The sequence below is a fragment of the Gastrolobium bilobum genome, unplaced genomic scaffold, assembly GCF_033153095.1.
Source record: "Gastrolobium bilobum isolate Gb01-03AN ecotype WA unplaced genomic scaffold, APGP_CSIRO_Gbil_v1 utg1988, whole genome shotgun sequence".
NCBI lineage: Eukaryota > Viridiplantae > Streptophyta > Magnoliopsida > Fabales > Fabaceae > Gastrolobium > Gastrolobium bilobum.
In genome coordinates, this window is record NW_026897869.1 from 24,162 (window position 1) to 38,608 (window position 14,447).

The following is a 14,447-nucleotide window of genomic DNA, read 5'->3' on the forward strand; positions in this document are numbered from 1 at the left end:
AGTTTTACCATTTTCATTTGTCTAAAACCAACAAGTCACACAAAACTTGAATAGATGAGGTGTCATAAGATTCTTATCCTATCAAACACGATCATATAAGAAAATTTTTGTTTTCAATTAAAATCAAACTTGAGAATTATAAGATCGATCATTCGATGAAAACTAATCAAAATTATTTAAAATCTAATGACCAACTGATAGTTTTAATCAGTTTAACTAACTGAATATGAAATCTTTTGAAAAAAATGGCTTAATTTTTTTTTTTTTTTTTTGGAGTTACCCAACTCTAATTATCTCTTTGAGACGAGTTGGCTTCCCCCGGTATCTCCACGAGCTTCGACTCTTTGAGCCGTCTATGAAACTAATCCGGAGTGCGGGTGAACAGTGATGGCTAAAGGTTCAGCCCCCTCCCCAAGAATGCATTAGCGGGAATCGAACACATATTCAACCCCACTAACTCAGCGCCAAGTTACCAACTGAGCTGCACCATTGGGTATGGCTTACATTTTCTTTCACATTACATAAATGTTTTTCATATACTTTATATTATTGCTTTTTTTTTTTTAAAAAAAAAATACTGCATGTGGATCAAACCAGTAAACCAAAGCCAGAAAATCTCATTGATCCATTATTTGGTCTGTTTTTAACAGTGATGTTATTCTTAGGGTCCCTCCACTGGTTTTTTTTTTTTTATTGCAATAGACACAGAAAAAGTGGGATCCATTTATTAAAAAAAAAAACTAAGAATCCATCGACAAATCCTAGCTTTTATATGTGTTGCTGCTGCAACAGTTTTTTTATTCAGCAACATAACTATATTTCCCTTATTATTATTATTATTATTATGGGATAAGTTATATTTACACAAACTATATTATATAATGGGTTCGCTTTTTCTGCAGTTATTGCAGATAAGTTATCTGTAGTAAGCCTAATACGACGTCGTTTTGGGCGAAAATTATAGTGTTTTTGTAATTTTATTTTATTTCAGGCTTATAATAGTCTTTATATTTATAATTTTTTAAGATTTTAATACCAAAACGAGGCTATTTTAAGAATAAATGCAGATAACTTATCTGCATTAACTACAGAAACATTTTTCTCTTATATAATATATGTTTTGGATGACCCCAATCAGTTGGCTCATTAAGACAGGCTCAATTCCCCTTCACTTATCTGCATCAGCTCTGCTGAACATAACTTACCAACCTTGCCCCCCCATTTTGTCCCTATACTACAGATTCCCCAAGACATCAAAGTGTCTTACGTTGGGATGCTACCTTCTTTTGATATCCTTCCCAGACTAGCTTTTTGACCATTTTACCTTTCATTAATTAATTAATAACTATTTTGCCCCTGATCCAAAACTATCCACCAATATGCCCATCTTTAATCGATTAACTTGAGATTTAATCGATTAAATGGTCAAAATTGACAAAAAAAGTTAACTTGAAGATTTAATCAATTAAATCTCCCTTGTAGTCGATTAAATCTTCAAGTTCGTACCTATTGCACCATTGTCGTGTTATGCTCAATTTCATCATGAAGCCGAGCTATAAGTCTGCTCATTGTATCAAAGTCTCGATTCTCCTTAAGATGCTTAAATGGGATGTGTTGTTATAGCTTTGAAGATTTAATCGACTACGAGGGAGATTTAATCGATTAAATCTTCAAGTCAATCTTTTTTGCCAGTTTTGACTATTTAATCGATTAAATCTTCAACTTAAACGATTAAAGAGGGACAAATTGATAGATAGTTTTGAATGAGAGACAAAATGATTATTAATTAATTAATTAAGGGTAAAAGAGTTAAAAAGCCTTCTCAAACTCCCTAAATAGATGTTTCCACTTTACAATGACAACAACAAGTGACTGTCACTAGCATAACAAGAACTGCAAGGGGTGTTGCAGCAACAATACCAGACGCCTTTGACATTTTTCAAGGAGAATTGACCTGACTCGCCCTCCCATGCGAGCAAGGCATCCCATCTCTCTATAAATACTTCTTCCATCACCAAACAAGAACACCTGATCTCTACCGTTACCCTGCCCGATTCTATGAGCTCACATCGCAACTCATCTCCCCCCTACTTTTACTATTGAATACCATACCTAGAACATCATTGTCTAACTTGATCTCTACTTTTGCTGGCAACGATATCCTTATTATAGTGTTCACCCCTCTCAAAGGTATATAGCTAGCTTGCAGCTCTCAACAGTATATTATAAATAATACACATTACTATAAATAGTATATATTACTACATACTTAAATAATATGAACTACTCATAATCCATAATATAATTGTAAGAATTTACACACCTGTAAATATAACTATTCTCTGTTATTATTATTTAAATGGTTTTAATTTTAACACTATACTGAGTTGGCTAGCGTCAGCACCAAGCAGTCCAACATCCAAATGCCTAATACGTAGCTGTTAAAAGAAAAAACAAAACAGCAACAGGGAAACTGCGATTGGACTTACTACAATACATATTTCTCATTGCTTTGCTTGCTCCGCAACTGAGCAACACACCTCCATTCTCCTTCTTCGTTTCGGCCATTCCAAGGCCAATTTCCACACAAACCCCATAAATTTTCACGCCCCCATAAAGCCTCTGGCACTCACGGTGCACCAATATAATAGTCATCAATTGTTCCCACCATCAACTTCTGGTGATTAAGAGAGAGGAAAGAGAGAAAGTGAAGAGCTTTTCAACAATAAATACTGTTCCAAGGCTTAATAGTGATTTTTCTTGTCTGATGGCTCTTCACTGTGGTGCTTTCTGCTTAAAAAGTGTGGCTTCTCACCCTCCAGGTTCAGTCAAGTTCAGTCAACCCTCTGTCAAAGCTTCAGCCTTTTCTTGCCCTCTTTCCCCTCCCCTTGTCCGATTGAATATCAAAGGTAATCGAGTTCTGGGTCATCATCAATTTAATTGTTTGAGTCTATATTTTGATGTTGGTGGATGAAGAGCCCATATCACTGTTTTGTTTTTGAAATGAGAACATTTTGTTTTAATTTTGCAGATAAGAGATACATTTTAATTACAAGCTTACAAAAAATTGCAGAAATATGATTGTACTTGTTGCTTGTTTATTATTACATAATATTGTAACTCATTAAGTTAGTGATCGGTATTCAATTTTTTTAAATCCAAATCTTAATGCATGTTGATCATTTGGCACAATAAAAGTGATATAAAGATGAGCTAGTGCTTTCTATTTTTGTTTGCAACTAGGGAAAAGATGCAGTTTTACTATCAATTTAAATTTTGTGCATATGAGCTTTTAATTTAAGAGCTTATGTTGCTTCTTTCTTTAGTTTCACTTTTGGAGATATCAAGCTATGAAAATATTTTTACCTCTCAAATTTTGTTTGTTACAGGAAAGGCATTTCCTGGTGATGGGACACCTGAAACAAAGGAATCCCCTCTGGTGGTTTGTTTCGGGGAAATGCTCATTGATTTCGTCCCAACTATCAATGGCCTTTCTTTGGCTGATGCACCTGCATTTAAAAAGGCTCCAGGAGGTGCCCCTGCTAATGTTGCGGTTGGCATAGCTCGATTAGGAGGTTCATCAGCTTTTATCGGGAAGGTATTGTATAAATACTTCTAACGGTTCTTTCTGTACTTCCGATAGGTGTAGGAAGCATCATAATTCATGTGCAACTAAGGCATACAACCAATATTGACTTTGCTTGCAAACCTTAGATTATCCCTGCATCTCATATTCTTGGGCAGCCAAACTTTGCCCAAAAGAAGGGGCTTTGTTAAGAACCACTTCAACCCAAAACCTTAAGGTGTTGGGTGAGAGCCTTTTTAGTGGTTTATATTATTTTCTAACACACCCCCTCACGCAAGAGCCCTTTGGGCTTGAAGCGTGGATATTGCATAGGTCCAATTTTTTGTTTACCTTTTTGTGCTTTTTTATTTAATTTCACAAGTGGAGGGCGTTGAGGATTGAACTCGTGACCTTATGGTCACTGAAGCTCTGATACCATGTTAAGAACCACTTCAACCCAAAACCTTAAGGTGTTGGGGTGAGAGTCTTTTTAGTGGTTTATATTATTCTCTAACAGGCTTGCCTTGTTAATCCCATCACATTTGTTCTCAAAATTAGTTTTTGTGAAAAGGAAGATAAGATTGATCATAGGTTATTACTCCCATTTTGGTCCCTGAAAGATTCATGGGATATAAGATTAGTCCTTGAAAGATTTGTGTCATCAGTTTGGTCCCTCAATAATAACGTGTCACCACATAAGTCCCTCTTTTCTTTCTTGGGGGATTAAACTGATTATACAAACCTTTCAGACTAATGCGATGCCCCGTGAATCTTTCCGAGGCCAAAATGAGTGTTAACTCAGTTGATCAAGTAATGTGCTGGAACTTGATTTTTTCTTTGATATTATGATATTAATAAACCCTTGATATATTCTGTATCAGGATCTTGTGAACTAGTATGCAGTTATGGTTTTTGTCAATTTTGATTTCCTATATCAACTGGTAGCAATAGGTGAATATGTCATGTGAACCTAGAAAAGGAGCTCGTACTCCTTAGATGCCCACAACTGAACTCTGCAGGCATGAATTTTGTTCTAGAGGTCAGCAAGCCATACAAGAAGCATGTTTATTTGTGAATCTGAAATTTGGTTGTGAAAAAAGTGTAATTTCAACTGACAATTAGAGATCCATTATCATTAGCATTTAGGATCATTGAAGTTTATCAACTTTCTTAATGTTATACTGACTTTACTAACTACTACTTTTTTCTGACTCGTGCATAGTGCCCAGAAATTGAATCTTAAGTTATTAAAATGCCAGGTTTTCTATGCCATTGCTTGCTAGTTTAAGGAGTAGTTCCATTTTACAAGAATTTCCTGATAATTAATGTTACATGATCAGAAATATGTCCATAATTATGTGTTTCCTGCTAATTTTCAATAGCCCACTTACTATTTAATTTTTCCTTCCATTTGTATGAAAGGAAAATAAGATTCTGACAAGATAAACAGACTCAAATTACAAAGGGTGTTTTACTTTGAATAAATTAGAAGTCATAGTTAAATTTTCTCCTCTAAATTCAGGTTCAGCAAGAGTTTAATGCTTCATGCAACATGAACAGGTTGGGGAGGATGAATTTGGATATATGCTAGCTGATATACTCAAGGAAAATAATGTAAACAATGAAGGGATGCGTTTTGACCCTGGTGCACGTACTGCTTTAGCATTTGTTACACTGAGGAGTGATGGAGAACGAGAGTTCATGTTTTATCGTAATCCCAGTGCTGATATGCTGCTCCAAGAAGATGAACTCGATTTGGACTTAATCAGAAAGGTAAAGCCAAAGTTGCAATTCGTGGTAGTCAAACTAAAGCAAAATGTATGCCAGAATCCATGAGTTGAATCATAGGGAAATTAAATCACTATTGAGCAAGTTGTTCAATATTCTTTCTGTTGCACTTTCCTCAATTAATTTAACTTTGTTCAGTTACTCAATTTGACTTCATTCAACTGGTAGTTTTTGGATTTGTTTAAACATAACTATTCACTGTGTAAGGATCTTAACCATTTTTTTCATTGCTGATATACATTACTGTTTCTGTGGTTTAAGAACTACCTTTTAGGTTTCCTTTATAGCTTGCAATTCACCAAATGCTTGCTGAGTCTATGTTCCTTTTAATGTTTTTCTCCATGACTCTATACTTTAATTCAAAATTATTGTAGTAACATTGTTCTATCATTTCTTTCTGGCAGGCCAAGATCTTCCATTATGGTTCTATAAGTCTTATAACAGAACCGTGCAAATCAGCACACATAGCTGCAGTAAAAGCTGCAAAAGATGCTGGTGTAGTTCTGTCTTATGACCCTAACCTGAGGCTTCCTTTATGGCCTTCTGCAGATAGTGCTAGAGAAGGAATTCTGAGTATATGGGAGACTGCAGATATCATTAAGGTTCCTCTCCTATCAATAGGGCAGAATATATGTTTTTTAGTTCCCAATAAACGTTTCTGTTTCCCTTTTTCTAGAATGCAGATTACAGGGAATGTAAAATAGAGATATAACACCATCTCTAACAGAACCAATTTGATAATTATTTTCAGACAAGCGAAGAAGAGATTTCTTTTCTAACAAATGGTGAAGACCCATACAATGATGCCGTTGTTCGTAAACTATTCCATCCAAACCTCAGGCTACTCCTTGTTACTGAAGGTCCAGATGGTTGCAGGTATTACACTAAGGTAAGCCTTCTAAAGATGATATTTTCTAAAATTCATTTCAACTAATGCTAATATTGATTTTATGGCCACCCTCTAGTGTTTCTTCAAAGGCATGGCTGTAACATTTAACAATTAAATTGTTACTGCATACACTGTACCCTCATATTCTTGTCAACTTAATAATTGAAACAGGTTATTTCTAACACAGTATATGTATAATTATTAGTTCTTTCAGAAATTGATTACAATAAATGCATAAACAAGTTATTTCTTTCAGAAATTGATTACAAACAGCTAAAATAATCCTGGAAAAATTATTAGTTCTAATAACAATTATGCAGCTTGTTATAGTGTAGTATACATAATTTTGATGTGAAACCTCTCCTATTTAATTCTTTGCAGGAGTTCAGTGGTAGAGTCGAGGGTTTGAAGGTAGATGCTGTTGACACCACTGGTGCTGGTGATGCTTTTGTGGCCGGAACATTATTGCAATTAGCTGAGGATCTTTCATTACTTCAGGTGAGCAAAATATATTTTGCTCTTGATGTTAACCATCCCAAAAGTTTGCATCAGACAACTGTTAGAAACTCATCTTGTGTGTAATATCTATTATTGTTTGAATTATCAAAGAAAATTTGCTCTGTAAAGAATAATTCAACCCAAAAACTTAAGCTTTTGGGTTGAATCGATTCATTACATGGTATCAGAGTCTAAGTGTCCCGGGTTCGATCCTTGCCACCCCCCATTTTCTTTGTGGAATTTTTTAGCACAGGTAGTAGGCCTGATGCATCATCCATCTTTCAAGCCCAATGGACTCTCTTGTGAGGGAGCGTGTTAGAAATATATAAAACCACTAATGTAACCTCACCCAACAGCTTAAGCTTTTTTTAGCTTAAACTTTTGGGTTGAGTTGGTTGTTTACATGGTATCAGAGCTTCTGTGTCACAGGTTCGATCCTCATCACCCCATTTTCTCTTATGAAATTTCTTAGTACAAGTAAGTGAGTCTGTGTATTATCCACCCTTCAAACCCAGTGGGCTTTCGTGTGGTGGGCATGTTAGAGAAGTGTATAAATTATTCATGGACCTCATTTAACATCTTAAGTTTTTGGGTTAAAATGGTTTTTTTTTCTTCTTCGGTAAATAGGTTAAAATGGTTCTTTATATGCTGTATATCTTGCATATTGATACTGCAATTTTATGCATGTTACTCAATGTAAAACAGAAGAATTGAAACTGGCTTGATTAAAATAATATCCCTGCACATGTCCCCCACAAGTGAGGTTTAGGTGTAAATGATCTAAGCCTAGCCAAGCTTACCTTCAAGACCTACATTTCAGTGTTTCTCCCGTTCCTGGTTTATTTTATATTCAATTTTTTCCATCTATATTTTTTTTCTTAAACCTTATGTATGTGGTTTTAACTTGCAGAAAGAGGAAAAATTGAGAGATTCTCTCAAGTTTGCGAATGCCTGTGGTGCATTGACTGTGACCGAGAGAGGAGCAATACCAGCTTTGCCCACAAAGGAAGCTGTTCTGAATGCCATGCTCAGGCCCGTATCGTAACCCTGCAGCCCAATCTCTAATCATGCGAGGATATTTGTTTTTTTTTAAATTTTTTATGGTAAATTCTTAGGAACTCTGTGAGCTAATGCAATAAATAAGAACTAACTGTTTCAATAATTTGCTCAGTGTAAGCAAATTCTATCTAGCAATCTAGTCCACCATTGGGTAATGGAGAATCGTTCTTCATCCAACATTAGTTTATATTTTTCTCGATAATTTGCAAAGTGTCTCCTATTCAGTTCATATGGTTGCATATTGAACTTGACCTACCAGGCAAAATCTTTTCTAGCAATCTATCATGGAGTTGCATATTGCTATGTCCAATATCAGTACTCTTGATAACCCATGATATTATGTCAACTTGACTTCTTTGTGTAACAGCCAGGCAAAATATGTATCACGTTTATATATTTACATTTTGTTCTGTAATATTTTTACATGTGGCTTACAACTTACAAGGCGGACCAAAGAATAACTCCCAAAGAATTATTATGCTGTATTACAATTTATCCTCCCTAACTAGCGCAAAGATGGGGTAATACTCACAAATTTTGATATAATAAATTTTCAATAGATATTCACAAAATTTCATAATATTTGTTTAAGAAATGGAATGGGGTTACAAGTTAAAAGTTCATACTTTTAGATTATGGTTGAAAATGTTTAACATGGGAATTTGATAATTTCATCTTAAAATTTTGTAGGATCAATTCATATAGACAAGACTTCCAACATTAAGTGAGAAAAATGTTGTACCTCCATTCCATTTCCTAAACAAATATTGAAACGTTTTTCAACCATAAACAAGTATGGTAAAACAGTTATGAACCATGCTATTTTAAGACAACCCCGACATTAAAGGATGTCCTTACATCAAGGGAAGGCAAACTCTTTAAAAACCAAGTTACCAAGTTATTAGGCCCTTGACCAATCTCCAATTTCAGTGCAACTCCAAAAGCCATAAGGAACTCGTTGTCATTCTTCACACATATTTATTATTCTACAATGGCTGATGATCCACAAGATGTAGCTGACAGGGAGCGCATTTTCAAGCGTTTTGATGCCAATGGCGATGGCCAAATCTCTTCATCGGAACTCGGGGAAGCACTGAAAACACTTGGATCAGTGACTGCAGAAGAAGTGCAAAGGATGATGGATGAGATTGATATTGATGGGGATGGGTACATTTCATACGAGGAGTTCACAGAATTCGCCAAAGCCAACCGAGGTCTAGTTAGGGATGTTGCCAAAATCTTTTAAGTTTCTCACCCTCAACCCACTTTTGTTAATTCATTTCATTCTTCCTTCCTCTATGCTATTTTGTCAGCAATTGGAAGAGAAAATGGTTTTTGTGTGTGCATGATTTCTATATACTTTATGACAATGAGAGTTTCATTAAATTCATCATGTCACCCTCTTTTGGATTTTTTTCATATTTGAACACCCTTTTTGATAGCTGTATGATTATGACATGCGGTTGGTTTTATCTTTTGACGTGTTTGCTCTCACCAATTTGCATTATTATAAAACAATTAGAAATGGATCTAATAATCTCAAATGGGACCTGCTTTAAAACACAAAGCTCGTAGTTTTGTACGTCATCTTAAGATGTATCCAGACACATTACATGGTTTAATATATTACCTTTCTTCACCTAATCTTCATCTATTCCTGATTTCCTTCCATTCGCTTGGTTGTGTGTGCGTGTTTTCTTTGGCCTGGATCGGTGGAGAGAACTAGAGCAGGGTCTTCTAAAACTTGTGTGCTTTAGGGCCAAGAACGTAAAATAGCCAAGAAAAGAATTCCAAGAACTCACAAGGATAAACAGATAATAGAGTTTTCCAATATGAATGTGACGTTAACCATAAAGAATGAATGAAAATCTATTACACTTTACCCTTTGAGAAAAGGGGAAGGTAAATGGAAGATGTATAAACAAGCAATCTTCTTCTGAGCTCCTATTTCTATAAACAACGTCAGAACGTTCATATCTAATCCCTATCACTATTAGTGAGAATCATGGCAAAAATATGTGTTAACGATCATAAAGATGATCATCATCCTCATACCCTGGAACTCCTACCATTGCCAAAGCCAAGTGACTTTTCATCTCATTATTTGTTTGTTGGAATTGAGGGTTACAATCAAACACGCATCCATTCCCAAAATGACCAGACTTCCTTGTTCTAGAGAAAACAGGCTTTTCTTCACCTTTCAGTATCGCAAGAATCTCATGTATGCCTGGTCTCCTATATTCTTCACTTGTAACACAGGCAGCTGCTGCTTCAACCATCCGAGCCATTTGATTTGAGAATCTGGAACTGTACTTGAGTTGAGGATCAAGCAACTCTTCAATGGCTCCATTCCCTTTCTTTAGCAAAGGTTTAGCCTACAAATAAATGTCAGATTGGATGTGTGTCAAAAAGTCCAAGTCCATTTGATAATACTGTTCTTAAACACAACTAATCATTTAAACACCAACTGAAATTAGCAGCACAATTGTAGTCATAATTTGTATGAGTTTTCTAATTTCTACTACAAGGGAAAATTATTCAATTTTGGAAACTGCAAGGTACATAATTAAGCACTGCATTAATTTCAATCACAAGCCATAAAATTTGATCATTGACTCACCCATAAGATCAAGTTCTCCTCTCCCGAAGATCTTCTAGCTTCAATTGGCTTCCGGCCAGTTATGAGTTCCAATAAAACAATTCCAAAAGCATAAACATCAGTCTTATCTGATACTTTCCCATGTTGGAAATACTCAGGAGCCAAATAACTGTTGAGAAAGAGCAGGTATAAAATACTTTATTTCAATACTAGAATACTGAAACAAATAATGCTAAAAGACCCAAAAAAAAATGCAAAATCAATATGAAAGGGGTTTAGTTCTTACCCAAATGTTCCTTTGACAGTTTTGCAAAGGAAAGGAACTGAAGGTGCGGAAGTCCATGTAGCTAATCCAAAATCACATATCTGCAATTTAACAAAAAACAATCTTAATTACTTGTTGAGGGCGAGCCTTGGAGCAGTGGTATGCCAGAGCATCTTACCTTGGGATTCTTCCTAGAGGAAAGCAAAATGTTTGAAGGCTTAATATCTCTGTGAACAACACATCTTTCTGTTCCATTGTGCAGATAAGCCACGGCTTCTGCAATCCCAATTGCTATTTTATACCTCAAAGACCATGAAAGTGGTGAACTACGCTTCCCACTCTTCTTCTTCTCTATAAAATAGGTAAGCTACAATCAGTGAAATTCATCAAATTAAATTGTAAACACCATAAACAGAGAGTCAAGGAAAATAGGTTAAAATGAGTACCATGCAAGTGATGCTCTAAGCTGCCCCCTGATACATATTTATACACCAAAAACAAACCCTCCTCTGAGTCAATACAAAAACCCACAAGGGGAACAATGTTTGCGTTATGAAGAGAACTGGCAATCATCAATTCTCTACAAAAAGTCTTGGTACACTCCTTGTCTTCCTTGTCCAACCGTTTAATTGCAACAGCAGTCCTCAAAAGTCCAACTCTTCCCCTAAAAACACAGCTCAAGGCCCCTCTCCCCAATACTCTTCCTGCTCATAAAAAAACAATGAATCACAATCTCACACAAAGGAATTAAATTTGATTTCATCAACAGAACACACACACACACACACAAAAAAAGTTACCTTTGGAGAAATTGCGTGTGGCAGATAGAATTTCATTATAGTTGAACCTGGTCAAAGTGTTGACCACTGGGGATATGCTTTTCTCCAATGACTCCATTCTCCTCCATTTCATCTCCCTTGCTCGAGATACATATTCCAAATTCACCATCAAAACGGTTGCAGCAGCAGCAGAAGAAGAAGAACACATGTTGAAGGATTCATCCTCAACCTGAGAACGGAAGCTGAACCTGAAAGATGAGTGAACCGATTGCGGGTCAGCACTTGCCAATTCTGCTTCACACCCACCAGACTCTGCCAGCAACCACGCCTCGTTGTGCTCCAAAGTTGTCTTTTTGAAGCCGTCGCCGTCGTTTTTGTCACGATAAGGAACAGGAACACATGCAAAAGCAATCTCCCATATCATTTTTCTCAAAAAGTTTCGGAATTTGAGCCTCTTGTAGTCAAATAAGTCTTCTGTAACTGCAGAAGAGGAAACGTGTGGAGAAGTATCTGGAGCATTGGAAGGATTCCCTCTGTCAGTGCAGATTCCTTCGGAGAAACCCATCATGAGCAACAGCACAAAAAACGCAGAAAACAAAACGATAGAGAAAGAAAAAGAAGAAAAGTGGTAGAGAATGATCTAAAAGAAAAAATAAGAGTTAAAGCTGCTTTGCTTGTTGGATTGGAGAATATTTTCTCAACAGCAGAAAAAAGAAGAGGGAGACATGTGAAGTCAAGTGGGCAGGGCTGTCTTTGAATGACTGAAATTAAGGTTGTATCAGAGTGAAAGAAGGTGAGAAAATGTTGAACATGGGTGAGAGTTAGAGCGGTAATGAGTATGACCATGCTTTTATTGGTAGTTATGGGACAAAGTTTTGAAGTATTGGATATGGTTTCGCCTCGATCAATATACGGGATTTTTTTAATCTAGACCCGGTGCACTATTTTTAAGGTGCACCTTCTCTCAGAACAGAAAAAAAAATTTCCACTTAAATTCTTTTTTTCTTCTTAAATTTTCCCTCAATCTCTTTTTTTTTTTCATTTTAGAACAGGAACTTCAAAGTCCCATTCATATAAAATAAGTTCCGATATATGTTACTTTAATCCTTTTAAACTTTGAGTTTGGGTGGTTAACGTCTCTTTCTTCTTTTTTTCGGAAGTACATGTCAGTTTTGACTTGTCCATCGGTGACTTTTAGTTTTAATCCCTCTAAAATTTAGATTTTTATTTGTGCCCCTTTTTTTAAAAAATCCATCTTTTTTTGATGATTTCATCCATTTCACTTTTGTAAATGTTCACGAACCTCTTTGTGAATGTGAAGGTGAAGCCAAAAATCCGAAATTTTTTTAAGAGTAAACCCACAACTGCTATTGGATCTGGCTCCAAAAACAAGGTCATTTTTTATAAGGACTTACTTTAAAAGAAATAAGAAACACATATCAAAACCTAATTTTCAAAATAATTAAAATAAAAAATAATATATTTATAAGAAAAAATTATATTTAAACTGGTTTTTAATATGGGAAAATATTTCTCATATTGTTATAAAAAAAAAATATTTCTCATATCGAGAGTTGTTATTTTCTTCTATTAGTGATTCTTTTATTTTCGTGCAATGTTTTTTTTTTTTTTTTTTTCTTTATAGATATGAACCCCACGTAAAATGTATCTACAATATGAGAAATTTTTTCCGGCCGCATGAAAAAATCAAAACCCTTTTAATATAAAAGAAGAAACAGAGCTTGAGTTGACGGTGGTAGCTTAGCAAGAGAATCTTGATTTTAAGATTGAAGGTTGACAGAAAGAAGAACAAACTAGAAAATACCTTTGCAGCGGAATATAGATGTTAAGTAGCTATGGGGAGCGATGTAGCACCGATACGACACGCGACATGTGACACAACGCGACATTACACTCCGATATGTCAATCCTAAAAAATTATGAATTTCGACACGTTGGACACGTTTTAATATTAAATAATATTTTTAATTTATATAGTGTATATTTCATTTAATATTTAATAATTTAACAAAAAATGAAACTAAATTATAATACCCATCAACACGTTATAAAGATGGAAGCTTTAATAAAAAAAGTAAGAACTGAGATGAGAGAGATGTAATATCAGATAGAGAGATCAAATCATATTAGAGAGAGATCAGAGACAAATAGATACAACAAGAGCGTGATAAGAATTGATAACAATGAAGCTGAGATGATATCTTATCTACTTAAGGGAAAAAAGACAAAAAAATAAAACTGATATGATCAAGTAAAAGCTTTATTAATATATTTTCATTTTTTTTTAAAGTTTTAAAAAAAAATTATGAAAATGTCATTTGACCGTGTCGGACACGGTCAAATTCGTGTGTCGGAATGGTCAACGTGTCGAAAAAAGTTGACCGCGTGTCCGACACCGTATCGGAGCGTGTCGCCGTGTTGGAGCGTGTCGGACACGATTCTCTCTTATTTTACAAGTGTCTGTGCTTCCTTAGTAGGGTGTGGGGACTCATTAAAAAAAAGGGATTACCAACTAGGTAATTGTGTTTTGGAGAGAGAGAGAATATAAGAGAAAACAAGAGATAGGAATCCATTTTAATTTTAACGTGATGTAATAAGTTGACATAATACAAGAAGTCCAATTTGAATCGTCCCATAGTAAAGAAAAAAAAAACTATTCTAGAATTATTATTATTATCGTATAAAATTTATTAAATTTTTATATTTTTCTGAAAAATATTTTCAGTATTATAAGCCAGTACATTCTTGTTAAAATTAGAAGAAGAAAAATATCTAATTTGCCTCTCTTTTTTCAACCCTTTTATGATTATTGACCTGAATTTTATTTTATTTTATTTTTAGTAAAAATAAATACTCTTATAACCATGGAGATATGCTCCAATATCTGATTGATTTTACATTTTGTGAGCATACACCCAACCCCAAAGGCCCGAAGTATGCATTTTGACTCTTTTACTCTTTATTTATTAATTAATAATTATTTT

General features: G+C 35.0%; 3 protein-coding genes across 4 annotated transcripts; 2 read left to right on the forward strand and 1 right to left on the reverse strand.

Moving 5' to 3' along the window:
• Positions 1-2,490: 2,490 nt before the first annotated feature.
• Positions 2,491-8,145, forward strand: LOC133310908 (probable fructokinase-6, chloroplastic). 2 transcript variants are annotated; one of them, XM_061511903.1, is made up of 7 exons: positions 2,491-2,924; positions 3,390-3,598; positions 5,126-5,338; positions 5,758-5,955; positions 6,105-6,242; positions 6,624-6,740; positions 7,651-8,145. In XM_061511903.1, exons 1-7 carry the CDS (start codon positions 2,768-2,770, stop codon positions 7,783-7,785), a joined length of 1,167 nt encoding a protein of 388 aa, XP_061367887.1. In that variant the 5' UTR covers positions 2,491-2,767; the 3' UTR covers positions 7,786-8,145. The 2 variants fall into 2 exon arrangements, with proteins under 2 accessions (XP_061367887.1, XP_061367886.1); XM_061511902.1 differs by having other exon boundaries at positions 2,491-2,909; positions 7,651-8,144.
• Positions 8,146-8,790: 645 nt separating this feature from the next.
• Positions 8,791-9,045, forward strand: LOC133310925 (polcalcin Ole e 3-like). Its single transcript, XM_061511922.1, has one exon. It carries the CDS (start codon positions 8,791-8,793, stop codon positions 9,043-9,045), a length of 255 nt encoding a protein of 84 aa, XP_061367906.1.
• A 598-nt stretch (positions 9,046-9,643) lies between these two features.
• On the reverse strand, positions 9,644-12,239 carry LOC133310918 (probable serine/threonine-protein kinase PBL7). The gene is made up of 6 exons (XM_061511917.1): positions 11,464-12,239; positions 11,110-11,367; positions 10,842-11,014; positions 10,685-10,764; positions 10,420-10,567; positions 9,644-10,174 (listed from the first exon to the last, which is right to left on the reverse strand). The coding sequence occupies exons 1-6, from the start codon at positions 12,008-12,010 to the stop codon at positions 9,821-9,823; spliced, it is 1,560 nt and encodes a 519-aa protein (XP_061367901.1). The 5' UTR covers positions 12,011-12,239; the 3' UTR covers positions 9,644-9,820.
• Positions 12,240-14,447: the final 2,208 nt, after the last annotated feature.